This window comes from Solanum verrucosum, unplaced genomic scaffold, assembly GCF_900185275.1.
Source record: "Solanum verrucosum unplaced genomic scaffold, falcon-dt-bn FXZP01001278.1, whole genome shotgun sequence".
Lineage (NCBI taxonomy): Eukaryota > Viridiplantae > Streptophyta > Magnoliopsida > Solanales > Solanaceae > Solanum > Solanum verrucosum.
In genome coordinates this window covers 1,209,988-1,233,308 of record NW_026020317.1, presented here as the reverse complement: position 1 = coordinate 1,233,308, position 23,321 = coordinate 1,209,988, and the positions used below count along the sequence as shown (strand labels likewise).

The 23,321-nt window shown below is 35.5% G+C and overlaps 3 protein-coding genes and 1 pseudogene across 6 annotated transcripts; 1 reads left to right on the top strand and 3 right to left on the bottom strand.

The window, feature by feature from the left end:
* Positions 1-2,390: 2,390 nt before the first annotated feature.
* On the bottom strand, positions 2,391-3,510 carry LOC125835223 (senescence-specific cysteine protease SAG39-like). The gene is made up of 2 exons (XM_049514345.1): positions 3,075-3,510; positions 2,391-2,980 (listed from the first exon to the last, which is right to left on the bottom strand). The coding sequence occupies exons 1-2, from the start codon at positions 3,508-3,510 to the stop codon at positions 2,391-2,393; spliced, it is 1,026 nt and encodes a 341-aa protein (XP_049370302.1).
* Positions 3,511-5,321: 1,811 nt separating this feature from the next.
* On the bottom strand, positions 5,322-9,490 carry LOC125835224 (senescence-specific cysteine protease SAG39-like). 4 transcript variants are annotated; one of them, XM_049514350.1, is made up of 3 exons: positions 9,118-9,421; positions 6,005-6,064; positions 5,322-5,911 (listed from the first exon to the last, which is right to left on the bottom strand). In XM_049514350.1, the coding sequence occupies exons 1-3, from the start codon at positions 9,389-9,391 to the stop codon at positions 5,322-5,324; spliced, it is 924 nt and encodes a 307-aa protein (XP_049370307.1). In that variant the 5' UTR covers positions 9,392-9,421. The 4 variants fall into 4 exon arrangements, with proteins under 4 accessions (XP_049370307.1, XP_049370306.1, XP_049370305.1 ...); XM_049514349.1 differs by lacking the exon at positions 6,005-6,064 and having other exon boundaries at positions 9,058-9,421; XM_049514348.1 differs by lacking the exon at positions 9,118-9,421 and having other exon boundaries at positions 6,005-6,437.
* Positions 9,491-10,019: 529 nt separating this feature from the next.
* Positions 10,020-20,843, bottom strand: LOC125835200 (uncharacterized protein YNL011C). Its single transcript, XM_049514325.1, has 14 exons — positions 20,502-20,843; positions 19,050-19,166; positions 18,360-18,492; positions 17,512-17,608; positions 16,452-16,495; positions 16,173-16,329; positions 14,936-15,007; positions 13,921-14,004; positions 12,845-12,946; positions 12,417-12,464; positions 12,134-12,259; positions 10,819-10,911; positions 10,401-10,599; positions 10,020-10,311 (listed from the first exon to the last, which is right to left on the bottom strand). Exons 1-13 carry the CDS (start codon positions 20,704-20,706, stop codon positions 10,498-10,500), a joined length of 1,380 nt encoding a protein of 459 aa, XP_049370282.1. The 5' UTR covers positions 20,707-20,843; the 3' UTR covers positions 10,020-10,311; positions 10,401-10,497.
* A 722-nt stretch (positions 20,844-21,565) lies between these two features.
* On the top strand, positions 21,566-23,112 carry LOC125835292 (uncharacterized; annotated as a pseudogene).
* Positions 23,113-23,321: the final 209 nt, after the last annotated feature.

The following is a 23,321-nucleotide window of genomic DNA, read 5'->3' as shown; positions in this document are numbered from 1 at the left end:
TCTGGTGAGAGAGATTGAGAAAGGGAGGAGAGAGGTGAGTGAGGAGAGAGGCGAGAGAGATTGGGAAAGGGAGGAGAGAGATTTGTATAATTCGCAGGTACGTTTGTATAATTCACGTGTTTTTGTATAATTGGGTAGTATATACATAAAGTTTGGAATGATACAAATATAATAAAACTCGAAATAACGAATTGATACAAACATAAACGTATGAACTTTAAACAATTATACAAAATATATTACACAAATTACATTATATAAACTATATTATACAAAATCCAAAACTACACGTTTATACAAACTTTTAAAAGTTATACACAAAAAGATTGAATGTATATGATGACAAAACTGAAAAATCAAAGCAAATCGTCGTCATATACAAATACAAACAACTGTATACAAATACAAATCAAACAAAGAATTGTTAGCTGTGAATTATACAGATGTGGCGAATTATACATATACAAACGTGACTAATTATACAAACTCGAAGTCAACCCATGTAATTAATGTATAATATTAGTCGCAAGTGGTAATTATAGCAAACTATAGCTATGATGAGTAATTAAGTAGTATAAGTTTGCTTAATCGCGTAATTTTCCCATATTAAAATGAGTTGAAAATAGAAATTGAGTTGGGTCCTGACTCGTTCAAGTTTCCTTTAAGCTAAAATGGGCTTAAAATGGGTTGGGTCTTGACCAGCCCAATTTGACCCACTTAATCTCAATAATTATAGGAAAAATTACAGAAATCCCACCTTTTAGTTTACTTATTACCATTATCCCCTATAAGTTTTACAAATCTCCAAAATCCCTCATTTTCGCGCATCAGATTAGTGTATCTCGTGCATCAGATTAATGTATCAGCGCTTATATTATTGTATCTCGCGCATTAGATTAGTGTATCATGTATAAAATGTACATCAGATTAGTGTATCATGTATAAAATGTAATGTATCTCGCGCATCAGATTAATGTATCAGTGCTATATTATTGTATTCGTTTGAGGGATTTCTGTAATTATAAACTTTTAAGGGATAAATTGTAATTTTGCGTTAAAAGTATGTGATTTTTGTAATTTGCCCATTATTATAATATATTGTTATTTAGGTTTTATAACCATAATTTGAATTCCAACTCAAGAAAATTTTAAAAAAAGGAAGTTATAAATGGATAGATAAATCTTAAAAAATATAAAATGGATAGTAATTCATACCTTAAATATAATATTGAAATTAAGGATTAAATTGGACTAATTTGAAGATTCTCTTAAAATGAGTTAGGATTGAATGAATTGAGATTGAACCTAACTCAAATTATCTTGAGTCAACCCTTAAAATTATGGACGGATTAGATGGATTACCTATAATTGAGCTCAATTTTAACACCTCTACTATATTCTAATTGATTACAGCTGGTGTTCATATTTAAATTTTAACAATTTTTTATCAGTAAATAGTAACGATCATACATATGCTTGTTGAGGAATCATACTCCCACGTAATGAAAGTTCGATTTTCCACCTTGTAATTTCTCTCCATTTTCCATTTCCCCTTTCCTTGCCTTTTTTTTAAAAAAAAAAGATCATACATGCATGTTGATGTTTTACTACAAATATATCAAAAATAATATCTCAGATAATCACTCAACTATGTATTCTTTTCACGGACCACCCATTGAGTGAAAGACTAGTCTAAAAAAGCATCAACCAAATTTCTTACTAGACATGCGGAGGATTAGTGATAGCTGGTTGAATTTTCAATCTTCCATTCTTAGGTATATTAGTATAGTCAGCTCTCGTGCGTAAATTGTTCTAGTCTTCCTGAATTAAATCCCTCTGCATTCAGTTGATTTTTCTATTATTTCGAATTAATTATAGTTATAGTAATATGTTTTTCTTATTAGGACTCAGCATCACGACTTGGGACAATTAATATATACATGCATCTGAATTTATACTCTTCATGTTGATGCTGATTAGTCACTACATTATTATAAGGCCAAATTTTTTTTATTAAGTTAATTGTAATAACTTTTCTTTTTAAGAAAAAGTTAGATTGTAATAAGTTAGTCTGGAAGAGTTCTTGCATAGTAAAGTCTCTTCCAGTCTTGTTGTACAAACAAACAGAAAATCATTCGTATAATTCTATTACTTTTTTTTTGTATGTGTGTGTGTGTCTCTGTGTCATGATCGAGTACTAGTTGCATCTTCTTTGCTGAATGCTGAAACTTTTTCATATACAAACTTTTGTTTAACACTTAGAATTTACATACAACGAGTTTGTAACATATACACACCACACAATGTATGAACAAGGTGAATAACAAATTTACAATAGTGTTTAAAGACGAATCGATAACAACTTTCTATCAAGCTTCTCAGCTATTTAATTAAGCAGTTGGATAAGAAGCTTGCATAGCAATTCCACAAATTCCTTCCTCAGGAACAACGCCTCTTTGCATTCTAATGTAACCGTTCTCACCCCAGCTAGTTCCCCACGAGTTCTTGACTAACCAATACTTTGTCCCGTCACTAGTTATTCCATATCCAACTGCTGTAACACCGTGATCTAACTCTGTTCCACATTCTCCAGTGAAAACACCACTAGAATAGAATTGGAAATCTGATCCACTAGCATCAATGGCGACGGATACAGGTTGGTTAGCAACAGCATTCAACAAAGCAGATTCACTGTTGGCTGGGACATCTTCATAACCAGTAATCTTAGCAGCGTCATTGGATTCCTTTCCAGTTTTGCAAGTGCCATCCGTTCCCTCATATGGATAATTAGATTCAGTAGTAAGACCGTGGTTTTTGATGATGAACTTAAAAGCATCATCCATAAGACCTCCTTCACATCCCATATCTGAACTTGTGTCGCAGTCCACAAGTTCTTGCTCAGACAAGGAGATCAACTTACCTGTTTTGATCTCATTGATCCCTTCAGTAGCAGCAACAGCGGAAAATGCCCAGCAACATCCTACAATATTATCAAGTTAAGCTAATAAGATTCTTCTTTCGTTAAAAAAAAGAGAGGATACTATTAACAGGACTTAATTAATTTGAATACTTACCACATTGCCCTTGATCCTTAACTCCAGTAACAGCACCTTTCTTTCTCCAATCCATGGTAGCTGGAGCAGTCACATTTTCATACCTGAAAAATGTTGTTTTTGATGATGTAAGATGAGAAGACATTTTGTATCCGTTATGAGTGGCCCTAAATTCCTCATTTGTTAAATCTGTAAATCCATTGATGCTCAACTTATAAGGCCTCATTCCAGCCTTGTTGATTGACTGAATGTAATCAAAATTGTCCTTGAATATGTTGAACCTTTTTGCCTTCTCTGTATCATCTCTGTACACACGCCCAAAGCGAGCCATCCACTTCTCGTGTTTCTGGACCATTGAGGCTTCGTTCAAGTCACGAGATGTGGCTTCATTAGCCCACAATATTCCTATCACTAGTAGAGCTAAAATAGCTGATTTCCAATTTATTGTCAAAGCCATTTTTCACCACTTAAATGTTTATGTTGATTCTAATATATGTCCCTGTTTGAATGTTGTGGATGAAATGCTTAGAGTGACCATGGTATTTATATTACTATCATTCTGGTTATATTAAGGTGACTCAAATGTTATTATTTTCAATTGATGATTGAATTCCCTGGAAAGCACGGCAAGTGATATATGTTAAGAGTTATAGAGTGATTTTTATATGATAATAAAGATGGATTGTACTGTACGCAGTCTGATGTCCTTATTTGATTGTGTTGCAATGAACCTTTCATTTGTAACTATCTAACAAGTTTTATTACCATAATCTTGGAACTATTAGCACTAACAAAGCTCCTTTACTGGCACATGGAAAAAATTTCTAATTTAGCAGTGGAGAAGTTGATCACTATGCTGTCCTTTTTGCAAATCAAAAGTGCTTCTCTTTTGGCTTAAATGTGATAAGGAAATGGAACAAACAAAAACATCAAAAGGTTGTGGTGGAGTGGTAAGTACTTATCCACCAGCATCAAGCTGGTTCTAGTTTCCGTCCTTCCCTAGCAGTGCAAAAATGAATTACTAAAGAGTTCACATTTCTAAGACACAGAATGGATTCTTTCTTAATTCTCGAGGATGCAAAAAACTAAAAGATGGCAAGTTTATTAGAAGGGAAGCAATTTGGAAAGCTCAGATTGTTACACACACATATATATGGGCTCTTCAGAAGGGAATCAGTTAACTAGTCATGCATTTTAGAAATTCAATGGTTTTCTTGGTTACACATGGAAAGGCGAAAATCATACCAAAGGAAAGTATAAGCCAGGAGCACAAGAACATAAAGACACATATCACACCCAAGTAGTGGATCTAATGATATTTATGAGACCGACTCTGCGAAATTCAAATGAGCTCTTGGTTTTTGAAATTAAGTACATTGTTGATTTACCTAGAAGAATTTCTAATATTCATGAACGGGAACGTAACAAACCACATTGAAAATTCCTTGTGAAGCCAGGCTTTCTATATCCACGGGTATTTGGCCATTTTCCGGCACCAGAAAGGTGTCGATGTATATTTGTCAATCACAAGAAACTAAAATTTTGATTTTCATGCCAGAGATTCGAGGTACTGTTTGTGCAAGTACTCTTTGAAAGTTGTATATATCTGAAAAAACGAGATTAAGTATTTGAGTATTATACTACTATCCCTTTGGATTGGGTGACCTTTTTAATTTTTATTTTTGTATGCGTGTGTGTCTATGATGAGTAGTAGTTCCATCTTCCAACTTGCAAATGCAGGATTCGATCTTCTAGGTACAGCATTTCATGAATTTAAACAAAGTTTACGAAGGCTTCGTAGTGCAGGATAGGCTAATCTTGCTCTAGAATAGGTTAATTGTTCGAAACAAGAGCGAGTGAATCTAGTTTCGAGAACATGTCATATTGAGATTCAATGAAATGTAGAAATCTTTTTTGACATGAGTTACATCTATAGCAAGTTGTACTTGTCATTTGGAGGCAAGAACAAAGTGTCCTCTAATCTTCTTCATCATTGCTTACTGCTAGTTAATTTTTGTGTCTAGACAAAATTGCTTATTTTAGGTCAAGTCGTGACTAAAGATTTGCAAGAAGATATAAGTGCACTTCAATGTTCAATGCTGAAATATTTTCACATATAAACTTTTGTTTAACACTAAGAATTTACAAACAAAGAGTTTGTAACATATACACAGTATACACACCACACAATCTATGAACAAGGTGAATAACAATAGTGTTTAAAGACGAATCAATAGCAACTTCCCATCAAACTTCTCAGCTATTTCATCAAGCAGTTGGATAAGAACCCTGCATAGCAATTCCACAAAGTCCTTCCTCGGCATCAATGCCTCTTTGCATTCTAATGTAACCGTTCTCGCCCCAGCTAGTCCCCCACGAGTTCTTGACTAACCAATACTTTGTCCCATCACTATTTTTTCCATATCCAACTGCTGTAACTCCGTGATCCAATTCAGTTCCACATTCTCCAGTGAAAACACCACTAGAATAGAATTGGAAATCTGATCCACTAGCATCAATGGCGACAGATACAGGTTGGTTAGCAACCGCATTCAACAGAGCAGATTCACTGTTGGCTGGGACATCTTCATAACCAGTAATCTTAGCTGCGTCATTGGATTCCTTTCCAGTTTTGCAAGTGCCATCCGTTCCCTCGTATGGATAATTAGATTCAGTAGTAAGCCCGTGATTCTTGATGATGAACTTAAAAGCATCATCCATAAGACCTCCCTCACATCCCATATCTGAACTTGTGTCGCAGTCCACGAGTTCTTGCTCAGACAAAGAGATCAACTTACCAGTTTTGATCTCGTTGATCCCTTCAGTAGCAGCAACAGCAGAAAATGCCCAGCAACATCCTACAATATATCAGCTTAAGCTAATAAGATTCTTTTTCGCTGAAAAAATGAGGATATTATTAACATTGAACGGGACCTAGTTTGAATACTTACCACATTGCCCTTGATCCTTAACTCCAGTAACAGCACCCTTCTTTCTCCAATCCATTGTAGCTGGAGCAGTCACATTTTCATACCTGAAAGATGTGGTTTTTGATGACTTTTGATGAGATGACGCTTTGTACCCGTTGTGAGTGGCTCTGAATTCCTCATTTGTCAAATCTGCAAATCCATTGATGCTCAACTTATAAGGCCTAATTCCAGCCTTGTTGATTGACTCAATGTAATCAATATTGTCCTTGAATATGTTGAACCTTTTTGCCTTCTCTGCATCATCTTTGTACACACGTCCAAAGCGAGTCATCCACATCTCATGTTTCTGGACCATCGAGGCTTCGTTCAATTCACGAGATGTGGCTTCAATAGCCCACATTGCTAACACAAGTAGAGCTAAAAAAGCAGATTTCCAATTGATTGTCAAAGCCATTTTTCACCACTAGAATTTTTTGTTGATTCTAATGTATGTCTCTGTTTGAATGTTGTGGATGAAATGTTTAGAGTAACCATGGTAGTTATAGTACTAAGATTGTGGTTATAAATTAAGGTAACTCAAATGTTATCATTTTCAATTGATGATTGAATCCCCTGGAAAGCACGGCAAGTTATAAAGATGGGTTGTGAATGCAGTTTGATGTCCTCATTTGATTACCTTGCAATGCACCTTTCATCTGTAACTATCTAATAATTTTTATTACCATAATTTTGGAACTATTAGCACTAACAAAGCTCCTATATTGGCACAAGGAAATTTTTTCTAATTTAGCAGTGGAGAACTTGATCACTATGTTGTCCTCATTGCAAATCCCAAACACCTTCCCTTTTGGCTTAAATGTGATAAGGAAAAGGAACAAACAAAAAACACCAAAGGTTACTGTGGAGTGGTAAGTACACCTCTATCATTAACCAAAAGGTCTCGGGTTTGAACCCATTTCCTAGAGTGAATCCAGATTAATTAGGCCCCAAAATGGATACTGAATATGTGGGAAACCAAGAAAAAAAAGGAGGAAAATAGAAGAGAGGGCATTACAACAGTTTGCCCCTTACTCAACGGGAAAAGAAAATATTTCCATGTACGGCATCAGGCTGGTTCTAGTTTCATTCTTTCCTTGCAGTGCAAGAATGAATTACTAAAGAGTTCGGTTTGCAAGTTCACTGCAATTGCTGCAAAAGGCGTGGTGAATCATTTGAAAGACGGGAAATAGATGTATGAACACAGCAAGATTACGATCAAAAAGCACACCCTCTTTTGGATCATGGATAGGATCTACTTTGACCTACAAGAACTCAATTTGTCACCTAAATTGAAGAGGATCACTAGTAAAGCAATTACAAGTAGTGGATCTAACAACATTTATGAGACCGACTCTGCAAATTTCAAATGAACACTTGGTTTTTGAAATTAAAACGAGCAATCTCATGACCAATAGAAACTGATCAAGTACATTTTTCATTTACCGGGAAGCATTTCTAATAACCGTGAAACAGGAACGTAATATACCACATTGAAATTCCTTGTGAAGACAAGCTTTCTATATCCACAGGTATTTGCCCATCTTTCGGCACCAGAACTAAAATTTTGATTTTGATGACAGAGATTCAAGGTACTCTTTGAAAGTTGGACAAATCTGAAAACTAGAACGAGATTTCATAACAAACACACTATCACCTAATACACAAAAACTTAGGGTGTTTGTGTATTACACTACTATCCTCATTTGCTTAATATTTGGATTGGACGCCCATTTTTGTGTGTATATTTGTGATGAGTAGTAGTTCCATCTTAAAACATGCAAATGCAGGACTGAATCTTCTAGGTACAGCATTTCATGAATTTAAACAGAGTTTTGGAAGGCTTTCGAGTAGTACGGGATAGGCTAATGACTACATCAGTAGGTTAATTGCTGGAAACAAGAATGAGTGGATCTAGTTTAGAGAACATGTCATATTTGGATAACTAATTAATACTGAAATTCAATGAACTGGAGCCTACGAGTGTACAAGTCTTTTTTTACACGAGTTACATATATAGCTCGTTGTACTGTCATTTGGAGGCAAACGAGTAGAATTTTTTTTATCAAAAACAAAGTGCCCTGTCCTCTAATCTTCAACAACATTACTTACTGCTAGTTAGTTTCTTTGTCTAGACAAAGTTGCTTATTTTGAATCAAGTGGTGACAAAAGATTTGCAAGAAGTTATGTCTACACTTCATTGCTGAATGCTGAAATATTTTTCACATACAAAGTTCTGTTTAACACTTAGAATTTACATATATATACACAGTACCACATAATCTATGAACAAGGTGAATAACAATAGTGTTTGAAGATGAATACATAGCAACTTCCCCCATCAAGCTTTTCAGCTATTTAAGCAGTTGGATAAGAAGCTTGCATAGCAATTCCACAAATTCCTTCCTTAGCATCAATGCCTCTTTGCATTCTAATGTAACCGCTCTCACCCCAGCTAGTCCCCCACGAGTTTTTGACTAACCAATACTTTGTCCCGTCACTAGTTTTTCCATATCCAACTGCTGTCACACCATGATCTAATTCAGTTCCACATTCTCCAGTGAAAACACCACTAGAATAGAATTGGAAATCTGATCCACTAGCATCAATGGCAACTGATACAGGTTGGTTAGCAACAGCACTCAACAGAGAAGATTCACTGTTGGCTGGGACATCTTCATAACCAGTAATCTTAGCAGCGTCATTGGATTCCTTTCCGGTTTTGCAAGTGCCATCCGTTCCCTCGTATGGATAATTAGATTCAGTAGTAAGCCCGTGATTCTTGATGATGAACTTAAAAGCATCATCCATAAGACCTCCCTCACATCCCATATCCGAACTTGTGTCGCAGTCCACGAGTTCTTGCTCAGACAAGGAGATCAACTTACCTGTTTTGATCTCGTTGATCCCTTCAGTAGCAGCAACAGCGGAAAATGCCCAGCAACATCCTTCAATATTATCAGGTTATGCTAATAAGATTCTTTTTTTTCATTAAAAAATTGAGGATATTATTAACAGGACGTAATTTGAATACTTACCGCATTGCCCTTGATCCTTAACTCCAGTAACAGCACCCTTCTTTCTCCAATCCATGGTACCTGGAGCAGTCACATTTTCGTACCTGAATGATATGGTTTTTGATGACTTCTGATGAGAAGACGCTTTGTACCCGTTGTGAGTGGCTCTGAATTCCTTATTGGTCAAATCTGCAAATCCATTGATGCTCAACTTATAAGGCCTCATTCCAGCCTTGTTGATTGACTCAATGTAATCAACATTGTCCTTGAATATATTGAACCTTTTTGCCTTCTCTGCATCATTTCTGTACACACGCCCAAAGCGAGCCATCCACTTCTCGTGTTTCTGGACCATCGAGGCTTCATTCAAGTCACGGGATGTGGCTTCAGTAGCCCACATTCCTAACACAACTAGAGCTAAAAAAGCAGATTTCCAGTTCATTGTCAAAGCCATTTTTCACCACTTAAATGTTTTTTTGTTTATTCTAATATGACACTGTTTGAATTTGTGGATGAAATGCTTAGAGTGACCATGGTATATATAGTACTATCGTTGTGGTTATATTACGGTAACTCAAATGTTAACATTTTCAATTGATGATTGAATTCCCTGGAAAGCACGGCAAGTTACATTTGATAAGACTGATTTTATGATAATAATAAGGTCAAAGATGGATTGTGCACGCAGTTTGATGTCCTCAAATGAATGAACCTTTCATTTGTAACTTTCTAATAAGTTTTATTACCATAATTTTGGAACTATTGGACTCTGATACAGCAGTAGATCGAGTACTTGATCACTATGTTGTCCTGTTTGCAAATCACAAAAGCTTCTCTTTTGGCGGAATAAACAAAAAAAAATAGGAGGAAAGGCATCACAGCAGTTTGTCCCTTAACGGGAACGGAAAATATTCAACACCCTGCTCTAAAGAGAGAACATTTAATTTTCCTATAAAATAAGGCCCTTGATGTAAAGAAAATTCCATTATGTACAACAGCAATTACGCTTCAATTCCAAACAAACTGTGGTTGGCAAAAATTTCATTGATCTGTACCTCTGTCCAAATACGAAACATCAGATGTGTTTCAGCTCAATTGTGAACAATGATATTCTTTCCCAGTAAGAGCTGAATAAGATCTAAGCCAATGCCAACGTGAAACTATGGAAGCCTTACCCTCATCCTTCGGACTTCATGGAGTTGAAATCAATGCAGAGGTCTTTGAATTGTTTATCGATCTACAAGTTCGCACAAACAGCCTATTTCTCTTCAGACCCTGCAATAGCAGCACTAAAAATATTATGAAAATCGATAGATGTATGAACAAAACAAGATTACTGCACTCCCTATTAGCGAACTTCATACCATTGCAAGTTGTGCAAAAGGGAGAAACTTCAGAACACTACTGTGCCACAAGCTCTGAATTTTCTGATAAATTAAGGTTTAACGAGCACAGTGGCATTCAGGCTCGTTCATCCGTCAACAGATTGGAAAGTGCTTGAATCAGTGACTTGGGATCAAAAAGCACACCCACTTTTGAATCATGGAAGGAATCCACCGTGACCTACAAGAACTCCATTTGTCAACTTAATTGAAGAGGATCACCAGCAAAGCAATCACATGTAGTGGATCTAGCGACATTTATGAGACCGACTTTGCGAATTTCAAATGAGCACTAGGTTTTTGAAATTAAAACGAGAAATCTCATGACCAATAGAAACTGATCAAGTACATTATTGATTTACCAAGAAGCATTTCTAATAACCATGAAACAGGAACATACCACATTGAAAATTCCTTGAGAAGCCAAGCTTTCTATATCCACAGGTATTTGGCCGTTTTTCGGCACCAGAAGGGTGTTGACATATTTGTTTGGCTGAAAAGAAAAATTCCATCATAACTTCATAAGAAACAAAAAATTTAATTTTCATGGCGAGATTCAAGGTTATGTTTGTGCAAGTATGTGAAATCTACTGTTGTGTGTTACATTCAGCTAGTTGCTCAATGAACTAAAAACAAATTAAAATTACAGTGATGAGAGCCAAATGATTTTGATCAAATTGCAAAATATAATGGATACCCACTTTTCATTGTTTATCCATGAAATAATTTATACTCTCAAGAAGAACTTTACAGCCTAATATGTAATGTGAGGGGCATCTTGAGCCACTTTTCCTCTTTGTTATATCTCTCTTTCTATTCAATTGGGATAAAGGGAGTAGCATTTTTCATCGACTCTACAGAACCATAGGACTCGAAAATTAACTTATGAGATGCAGTAGGAAAACACTTATGTATGAAGAGAGTTCAAATTCTTCATCAAGTTAACTTCCTCCCCACTTTCAGACACACTTCTATTTAAGTAAAATAAAATTTTGACTCTCACTCTCATACTTATGCCAGCCTATCCAGGATGCCCACTATGAGATGGAATGAACACGATGCTATAGAAGATTGGAACCAAAATACCAACGCAAACCACATATAATAAATGCTTCAGCATGAGTACTGATCTCTTGGGGAAGGAACTCATAATTCCATGAGGTTCAATGTATGGATCATGTAATCAGAGAAATGGGATGGCAAATCATATGAGCTCCCATGAAATTTAACTGAAGCATCTGTCATGAGCTATAGTTTAGTAATGAACAATTGACAAAGCTAGCAGAGTATCACGACCTATGATGTCAAACTAGGAGTTCCAAGTTCCAATGCCAAAATAAGTTGGAAAATTGCTGATGTGGAAGTGCTTGAGAATGAACAATTGGCATTGCTATCAAAGGATCCATCCACACATTGAGACTGTTAACTAGGCCACTAGGGTGTGCTTTATTCAGTAATTTTTGGGTCGGATTCAGGATCCTACAACCACAATCGGGAACATATTGAGTAGTCCATAATTTCTCATCACTTTCCTTAAGTTACATCTAGGCAATGATTAGAAAAATATTCAACTGACAAGATGCATGTTCTACACATAAGGACTGAGAGTGAAAACCCCAATTAAATGAAAATCCATAACAACACACAGTGGACAAATGAAAATACATAACAATTAGTCAATTTGAGAAGAAACGCATAAATGCTTAGGTACTTACAGGATTTTTAAGACAATTATGAGGATCTCCATAAGTTCGATTTAAGGCATCGGTAATGGCAGTCACAAAGCAAGAAGCACTAAGGCCACTAGTTTCTCGATCATGAGAACCATTCAACAGAAGTACCTGGGATTAAGAAGAAGAATTGTTGGGGAAGGAGAAGAAGAAATTAATAACATTCACATGAGAAAAACATCAATGAGACGAGGAAATCATTTGCACAGACAACACAGTTTGTCTGAGAAAGCAGCAATACAGTTATTATTTGCATCGCCTAAATTACCTTGGGACAAGACTGTGAAGAGATGGTTTCCCCCACTCCAAGTAAAACCTTCAAATGGAGCAGCAAAATCACTGAGTACTTATTTTCGTTCTTTTCAAAAAAAAAATGAGAAGAAGAATGATAACATAATAGTGATGAGTGATGACAATGCCATGCTTGAGAAGATGAACTCAATTAAAAGAAAACAAATTAGTTTGTCAATATTAGGTATATCTTCAACCTACTTGTTTTAGTTTGTCTCACAAGCAGGATCGACTCGACAAAACTAGATACTTGCACATGCTTTAACAATGGGGGATGAACAGTATAAATATCGAAATCAAATGAGAAACAACAAATCCTGAGTTGTAATAATGCACCCAGCACCACCCAAAGCATTTCATGTCTGTGAACTAATGTGGAAGAACTTAAGTTGCATGCTACTCTACCAGAGAAGGGCAGATGGAAGTAAAGAGGGATCCCATGCCAAATACGATACAGTCAACACTTCTCAACTGTTCCAAGACAGTGGGATTTACAGTGGGGAAGACCTGTACAAAAGGCAAAGAACCAGGAAATATCAGCAGTCAGAACATCAACTATAGAGCTAAAATGAGCTTTTCATTAATCTATTTATACTATTTTTAAAGCATCAAAATCCAACATGAAATATTGATCAATGTTTTTACCTTAGTTATTGTATTCTATGGTGGATCAAATTGTAATTACAATTAATCTTTAAGAACTTCATAGTTTTATTGCATTCAATTTTGACCTTTTCTAATACAAAACATTTCCTTTTACAGTGATATTAGGAACGCCAGTAGTAATTCTTGTTCCCAATACAAGAAGCAAATTCAAAAACGGTAAAAGGGATTCAACAACCTTTTTTATAACCAAAAAATCCCTGAGAGTTAGTTGCACAGTTCAAAGCTCGGTGGGTAATGGGCCACCCTTCTCCACTTAAATTACCAAACTTATGCATGTGATTAGTGATAGAGTTCAAACTTGTGAAGTACATACAACCCCCACATCATGCGTTGCGCTTTAACCACTAGACCAATGCCCTGAGGCTCAGCAGCTTTAACCATCTCACAGGTGCAAGATTAGCTACTTTTATTATAGGAGAAAATATGCATAAAATTAACATGTAATCCCTTAGAGACAATCTTTTTTTTTTTTATGACAAGGGACCCTTAGAGACAATCTTGTCAACAATTTCTTTGGTTGCATAAAGCTTTTAAGTTTCGACAAGTAGGAATGTGGAATGAACTTTCACAATCCAAAACTCATATGGCAGATATTCTTTGTAACATCCAAATTTAGATGAAGGACAATCATTGGAGACAACTGATTGATAAATATATTTCTTCTACCTCGTCTGGCAACAACATTTTGAAGTGAGGGTTTAGCTTTAACGACCTATCAGAAAGTGCTTATCTTTTAAAAAACATGTTATTATACAGGCATGCAGAGTTCAAGTCTCATCTTTCTATTCATTGATAAGAACAACAAGCCTATTTACCTCATGCAATAAGTTGCTTCCTTCACTGGACATGTAGAATATCCGTTTTATTCTAGAAGGAAGTGCTGGGGCTGAAGAGGCATCCTGTCCGACAAGGTTCAAAAAGTGAACTGGTTAAGTTGAGCAAGACCAACCTGCTGCACACTAGCAAAAAATGAAAGCAAGTACTCTAGATTTATATTGCATCTCCCGACTTTCTATACTGTGTTGTTGCACAGATCAGACTATTCAACAGAAGTGTAAAAGTGAAATATCTAGCAAAGGTAAGGGCCATGACCATGCTTTGGACTATTTCGTGAAATTTACCATCACTCCACCAGTCTCTAGTACATATATGCAGGGTACTCAGTAATCTCTCCGATCCAAAGTGCCAATCCATCAACTTAACCCTTTGAAATCACTCGGTTAGATCAAATTTAACATCCTGAACTATTATACCAAGGCCCCTTTATACAGAACGCCCAAGTGCCCATATGTACAAAGCATATCCAAAATACTCTATAACATAAGCATCTCATTTACCAATCTCTTTCTCCTATAGAACAAGATGGTATTATACAAGTTATTTAGCAGTCTCACAAATATGAGGCTTAATCATTCAAGAGTATGTTAACCCAAGTAAACAAGTCTCCTTAAAAAGCCCATGTCATACTTAAGCTTTGAAATTATCCACAACATGCAAATGGAAAGTAAATTATTCTTATCCATGTTCGTTTTGAACCTATCAAATGAATCGAAAGTATATCCCAGATAGATTATCCAAATAAATTAAGGGTTTCTGATCTGAGAACAAAATACGATAACAAGGTATGGTAAAAATATCACATTTCAGCAGGGATCACAGCAACTCCTTTTTAAGAAGACTGTATTTATCATGATTATAGTTTATGTTAGGAATATAAAATTACAACAATTAACCTTGCAAGTAGTATCTGTTTCCAGAAAATTTTAAGGGAAAAATATAATAAAAGAAACAAAAAGCATTACACATCAAGATTACAGACTGCTTTGATACCTTGTCTATAGGTTGCATGGATCCATGGGTTGGATGAGATATTTCATTTTGTCCGCGTATGACAGTTCCATCCTACACATTGGTTACATGCAACAAAGAAAAGTTTTAATTGTAGTTGCAAGCCATTATCCATTAACTAAATTATTTTAACTTTTGTATCTAATCGACAAATAAAGGAGATTTTGAATGGCTTAACAAACAGTGTTTACCACTTTGAGCACAGGAAACAGATTTTAAATTTGTCAGTTACTGTTCAGAGCCTTGTTTGTTAGAAGGATCATCATCCTGAATTCCTATAGAAATTCAACTTCATCACGTCTGAGATAACTACAAGGTGCTACTCTTACAAGAACAACATACCTAGTGAAATCCCCCAAGTGGGGTCTGGGAAAGGTGCTATTCTTGCCGATGAAAACAGTATCCAATTTATATTGCAAGTTACTCATTGATAACAACTTTCAAGCCATGGTTCTTAGTATTTAGCACTAGTGTTTGACATCATTGTTTAAGATGACTTTAAAGGCAAATTATAGAAACTTACCAAGATTATGGATTATAAGAAGCCATGTAATTGATCAAAAGAATCTCAAAGAAGATGGCATAGGTTCCTTAATTCCCTAATATTAACAAGCACAAAACAGGCATCCAAGTGACTTTTCAGGCACATATGACCAATTGGAAATAGAAAACTGATATTATGAATAGCCTGAAAAAAGAGAATTCCTTATCAGGTAAGCATAACACAATTAGAAAATAGACTTGAATAAGAAAACATAAACAGGGCATTCCTCATTTTGGTTATATCTTTTCCTAGTTTTATGGACTTATGATTGCATCTTTGCAAAAACGCTCATTTTCCATATCTTCAGCCACACTTGTCTAATTATATTTTTCCCTTCACCGGATTACATCCATTAATTTATTTTTTTGAGAAGTGTGATACTTTCCTCACAAAGTGATCAAGATATTCCTGGCACAAGAAAGACATCAATGCATTTAAGCGACTTACTGAAGCTCAAAAGCATGCAGTCATACTCATTTGCATTAGATGCTAAGAGGAACTGGATTCCTTGTGACTCTTTATTTATGTCTAGTCTATATCAAATAAGGATGACCAAAATACAACCTCAAAATAAAAGAAGGCGCTGATGATGAAGGTACCGAACAGAATAATTAAAGAGTCAAGGTATAGAAAGGAGAGGTTAGATAATTGTTTTTGTTAACATAGAGATCATACCGATAACTCACATCCCAGGGTAAGCCTTTCATTTGTAGATATCACGGGAAGAACAAAACTTTCTGCTGGAATTTCTGAAACCCGTGAAAACAAAAAGATTGCTGCATCTAGAGACTGGAAGAATATGCGTGCTCCAGCGAAGAAAAAGTTCCCTATACTGCAAGTGTAATAAGGTCTTGTTACCAACTTCAGTCACTATTACAAGTGCTGATAAAAATAAACCACCCAGAACAATGACTAAAGGATAATATTAAGCTATACAGACAATTAGTAAGATACCTTCCATTGCTGAAACAGAAACGCTCATCTGAACGCCGGAGAATCTGAAAACAGAAAGAGACAACAGCTGGTTCAATAGCAAAGCCAACAACTTCTAAAGACGACCATTCAAGAGGGAAAAAAAGACCCAATTAATGAGCAATTATAAAGTATCTTTTACTTCCAGTGGAAGTTTCATCATTATGTATGACAATTGACAACAACAACCAGCAAATAGCTTCAAAAGTTTCGACCATATTATCTGATTTCAACACCATGGAATGCTGGCACAACAATAGAAAGAAACATTGATTTTTGGATAAGGTTACATATAGAATTTGAAGGAATATTAATGATTTGACCGTTTAGTATAAGTGCTCAAGAGGTGAATATTTATACACTCAAGCTGCAAACTAACCGCCATTGATAAGTGTTTGGTTGATTCATTGGCCATTAAATGCCATAAGCAGAAGTTTGATTCAATTAGGATCAACCCAGTCCCCTATCATAAAATCATTAATTGGAAGGGGGCAATCTAAACTGGAGGTCAATATAACCCTACTAATAATAAAGACATCCAGATTAGGACAGTAGTAGGTGTTATTAGGTGCAATGAAGCTATTGGGAACCTATTCTCGATAATAAAATTATAAACAAGAATCAGAACTTCTTTTATATGACAGAATTACAGCATGATAGTTTGGGCTATGGGTTAAAATACACTGCTTAAAACCACTAAGTTTAGGTATAGTCATCCATTCTATACGGACTTGAACTCCTTATTCTTTCCAAATTTGGCAACTTGTGCCCTAAGATGTAACTCCCCCTCTAAACTGATGAAAAATATACTACATGTATATAAACTTATTTAATGCAGCAATAAGCATTGGATGCAAAGATTATCCATCAACAAAAGACAAAGATGAATTAAATAGCATAATAATGATGAAGAACAAAGTCAGCCACGTCTAAGGAAGAAGAACAAAATTCTGCAAGATAATTTTCAAGGCAATAATGCATCTTAGAAAGCAATAAGACAACCCGAAACAGTTAATAATATAGAAGTACCTAATTGACCAACCTGATCCTGGAAGTAAGCCAAGAAAGCTCTTATAGTTTCCCTATACGGTTTTGAGACATCTTGCCAAAGTTTATGGCTGCCCTCCACAATTTCATACCTGTCATGATCAATTAACAAGTATAAGTGGGTATACAGAATTCAGTAGAACCGGTTAAAAGATGAAAAGGTTCTCAAAGGAACCACTGTTTTTCTTTTCTTCTTTTTTTTTCTGTTTATTTCCTTCTTTTTCTTCCTGTCTTTCTGTCTTTCCATTAAGATGCCATCATTTTAGTAAAAAAATTCACATTTGTGTAGGCATGCTACTACTCCAAGCAGTCAAGACCTAGGTAGTTTCCTAAGCTTATATCTTCTTCCTATCAAATTTCTGAGAATTAATTCTTAATACTATGAATCTTTTATTTCTTCTAGGTCATTTATATGCAGCCTTGTCTGACAGTTGGGGTTTCTTCTACATCCTTCAATTTTATAGCTATTGTTATTGTTCAGGAGTTCACAAACACAGATAAACAGATCTGCACCAAAATAGATCCAACATTTTTGTTCTTTCCTCAAGATCTATCCGTTGTCTCACCTCTTTGAAGAATTTTGTAGTTAATATTCCACCTGAGTTTAGCTATCATATAAGAAAAATCATGATAAGCCCAAGGAACCCATGACCATGGCATAGCAATTATTCTATCTAACCATCTAATCTGTGTTGATAATATTTTACCACTGAGCATGCATAAGAAGAAGACTTGTAGCCAAAAATTCCACAAAGTACTTTTTGGAGAAGAATCCAAGAGCATTGTAGAGAAAATGAACAGAATTGATGGAAGGTGTTACACAAACTATCTGGTTTTAACTACCATTCTGATTTGGCTCTTCGTGGATCAAGAGGTAAACGATGACCAAGCAATATTCGGACTGCACGAGCCTCTGACGTGCTTTGGTCGGATAATCTCAAACATCTTGATCGTATATCTCCAACAGCAGGACCACCTAAACATTCACGGTCAACTTTTCTATCTTTCATTCGTGTTGCCAGAAAACATGCGTAAAGAATGATGCAAAAGCTAAACAGGGGAACAAACTCATTAACATAACTGTAGTCAGCAAGATAACCAACAGTCATACATCACTTTATTTTCTGAAGAAACTTTATTTTTCTCTTTTTTTCTTGGGAAGGCCTAAAACATTACTAGCTATAGTTGGAAAAGTGTTGTGCACTTCTCCCAACGAAGATTTAGTCACCGTAACTCTTCAGATATCAGTCCACAGCAAACTAAAATGAAATGTAAACTATCACACACCCAAATATATCTCACGTGGGGAAGTCATGTGCTATTATTAGTGCCTTCTTTTTTCTTCTCATCGGAGTTATTTCACAAAGACTTGCCAGGGTAAGGAAGAAGAGGAGAACAAGCACAACGTGGGGAAGTCATGTCTTATTAATACTGCTAACACTAATTTTCAGATGCACCAGTTTAGTGAACACAAATAAAGAGTGCCAAAAAGGAAAGATACAGAATAGAAAGGATTGGAACTTTTAACCATACCAAGAACACGAACAATTTCGGCTGTACTTCCTCCGTCATCAGAAACAGGGAGCACATGAGCTACACGTGTAGTTAGATTCTTAAGCTCTTCAACCACACCATTAAATGCAGTTCCACCTGTAGCAGTAGTAAGTTCTCAGAAAGTAATCATCAAGAGTCTTGATGTATAATACAACTACACCTTCAATATCAACCAACTTGAGGTCCACCACTATATGAATCCTTGCTGACCATGTCGCCACACTTAAGCTCATTCCATACCAACATTACACAAAATAAAAATAAAAAGTACTATGTTCATTAAATTTTCTACTGGCATATAAATCTTTGACAGGACTAAAAGACTCCTAGAGTAAATGTACTAACATGAAAAAAACATATTCCCAACTAATTCATATCGCTTGTATAAATCTTTTTCTTCCACTGTACCCTATTTTTGGTTAGGTCTACATGTATTCCTAGAGATTGTAGGTCTTCCAACACAATTTTCGTACATCTGATTTTAGACTATGTTGCTCAGACTTCCCAAAATATTGTCACACACGTGTCAGATCTTCAATAATTTAATATTTTTGGAGGATTGGACACACACTCCTTGACATTTTTTAAGAACCTCACTCTTCTTATGCCAACTAAACTTCTAATGCATATGGTTAGTCTTACTTCTACTTATCCTAAAACCCTTGCTCTCTAAAGTATTTATCCATAGTTCAAACCTTTGGTGGACACCTTCATTGGTTTCGTCAATTAGCACAATATCGTCAGCAAATAATATACGCCATAGGACCTCATCTTGTATTGTATTAGTTAGTTCATCTATAAGATTACAAGTATGGTGTCAATGCTGATACCTGGTTTAAACCCACTATTATGGGAAACTCCTCTGTATCTCCAACTATAATTCTTGCACTAGCCACAAGCTCCTTCATACATATCTTTATGGCATTCATATATTCAATATGAATTCCTTTCTTATCCCCAACACCTACCAAATGACCTTTCTTGGTACTTTATCTACTTCCTATGTTGATATACAAACATTTTATGTCAAAAAAATAAAGCAGGAAATAAATGCTGAACTGGGAATGATCCAATTATTTTAGTTGAAATTGCATATTAACCGGACAAAATCCAATTCCTTCAAACTTCAAAACAAAATGCCAATTCTAAACAATGCCTACGTTCTCTACCCACATTTGGCACTGACAACCAAAATGTAATTGAGAAATAAACTGATATTGCAAGTAACAGCATAAAGCTTCATTCCTCTGAATTAGTACCCAAAAACACTAGCATTCAAAATACCCAATTCTCATCTCAGTAACAATAAAAATGAGCTTTTTGGTTTGTGGGTACTTTTCAATATTCAACATTTACATACCCCACCAATCAATTAAGCAAGTAAATCAACAATCTAGCCAACAAAAAACGGAAAACGCGCAACATAGGTACCTGAGAAAACAAGAATAGAAGGTTGATGGGTAGTGGAGGAACTAGTAGAGGAGCAATTACAGTGACGAGCAGAAGAGCAATTAGAGGCCATAAAGGAGAAAGAAAGAGATCTGGGGGAACCTGAAAATGGGGAAAAAGTGAAAGGAAAGGTATATAAAGAAGAGGGCTTAAGAAGTGGAGAGGGTCCCAAATAACTGTCCGCCATACTTGTCGCTCTCTATTTATACCATACACAAACCCCAACTCTCCTTAGCTTTTACTAATGCAATACCCAATTCTTACACATGCACCACAATCAAAGATACCATAAATGGACTCTCCTGGAAACAGACAATTCTCTTCCTTTTTTGTTTCACTTTTGCCAACAAATGAATATATCTTCTTTTTTTAAAACAAGAGAGTGAAATATGTATGGTATATGTCACGCCCCTTTATTTTCCCTCAAAATTAATTTAAGTATCTTTTGAAAGAAAAAGAGTTTCTTCAATTAAAGTGATAATTTGAAAAGGGATTATTTTATTATTCAGAGTCACCACTTGGAATTGAGTTTTGGTGTTCCAAGTCACCTTATTATTTAAACCCCTAATCAAAAAGAAATTTGACTCTTTATTTTTATTGGTCTGCAAACTAAAAATTCGGGTAAGAAATTCTGTTGACCAAGGGAAAGGTGTTAGGCACCCCTCGAGTCCCGTGGTTCTAGCACGGTCGCTTTATTGACTATATATATGACTTGAATTAATTTTTTGAAAATAAAGGGGCGTGACAGATGGCGACTCTGTTGGGGACTAACCAGAATTCGAGCTTGTAAATATTGACTTGTGTATGGCTTTATTTATTTATTTCTTCATTTATGTTTTGGATATTATATTTGTTGGCTTAATGTGCTAAGTGTTTACTTTTCTTTTTACTATTTTAATATTATTTGAATTGCATTATAATTGTCTTCTCTCGCGCACCCCTTTGAGTCTTCTATAATACAATTATGGGAATTGCGACTGCGCACCCCACTTTTGTCAAGATAGCCAGTGGATCTTCGGTCCACAGTGAAGGATTTTTAGTCACACATGTTTAGAATAGGGAGCACCTATGCACAAAGCCGAAAAGCGCTGCTACCGGTACGTTGCTACTCCCTAACTCGAGTTGTCCGCTCGTTTTACAGCCAGTCTAGATACCTTTCTCCACAAGTTCAACCTTAGTATAACTGAAACCTTCAGACATAATATCCTTACTAGATTCTGTTTTATCTGCATCATGTGCATTTAACTTAGCAAGACTCGGCATGGGGGCCAGGTCTGTCTAGGACGGGTACCTTTTCTTGAGATCATCATGTACATTTTTGTGCTACTTGTTGCATCATGTGGAAGACTATAACAAATATTGACCGGCTTTAAATAATTGACTAAAAAAAAAACGTCTATTTTTACCCATTTTCAGCAACTAATTCAAGATAAACAAAGTGAAAATATAAATATATATATATAAAATTCAAGATAAACAAAGTAAAAATAATATATATATATATATATATATATATATATATATATATATATAAATAATATATATATATATATAAAAATAATATATATATATATATTATATATATAATAATAATAAAAATAAATAAATAATAATAATATTAATAATAATAATGCATATACAAAAAAAAATATATATATATATATATATATAAATATATGTATGTCTTCAAATTTGTTTCAGATAGTGCATGTCCACCTTCTTTTTATTACTTTTTCTTTCTCTTCTTCATGATTAACTTGTCAAAATTATCTCCTTATCTGGTGATTCTCTCCGAAAACAACCTAGGCTTTTCCTAAGAAAGGTCAACAAAAGTCGTTTTCGAAAGAATGACCACTTTAGGCATTCTGAGTCATTTTTCAGATCTATGAGAAATCGCGAGTTTCTTTTCCTAACCAGGTAATCATGAGATCTATGAGATGTGATAAAAGACCAAGGGATGAAGCAGTCGAAATGGCCAATGATCCCCCAAAGTTCATGATCACGGATAAAACCCTACCACTACTCATGGCTTGGTGGAACGATATGCATGAGTTTAGGCGAACTGAGATATTCAAACATCTTGGTTTCCTCACAGATATCATAAGATTTAGTCCTGACAGAGATTTGATCGAGGCTTTGATCCTTTTTTGGGATTTTACAAGCAATCTGTTTCGCTTTAGCGATTTTGAGTTGACGCCTACATTGGAGGAGTTGGGTGGTTTCACAGGGTTAGGCAAGGATCTCCGAAGCAAAACACTCATAGCCCCAAAAAGCGTCAGCGGGAACAAATTTTTAGAACAAATGCACATCATCTATCCTCATAAGGAGTGTTTCGATAATGGGTTGGTTTCCTTGGAATTTCTATACTTAAGATATGGAAAGAAATAAGGATTTTCAGACTACGGGAAACAACTTTAAAATGGGCAACACCTCCCTACTTGGGAAAAGCATAAACAAGAAGCATTCATGGTGGCCTTTTTGGGAACCATGGTTTTTCCAAAGAGGGATAAAAAATCAATATTCGTTTGTCGGGAATAGTCGTTGTTATGATGAAGAAAAAGAAATCCACTATCTTGCCAATGATGTGGGCTGACATTTATCGTGCTTTGACTAAATGTAGGGAAGGGGAAGACTTTTTTGAAGGTTGCAGCATTCTATTGTAAATGTGGTTTTTGGAGCACTTATATCGCCATCGTTTTGCGACAGATTTCAAATCTGAATGGACGAATTATATTTTAAGCCACCCAGACAGGATGAAAGAATTAGTAGACAAATTACCAAAAGGTGTCAAAGCGTGGAGAC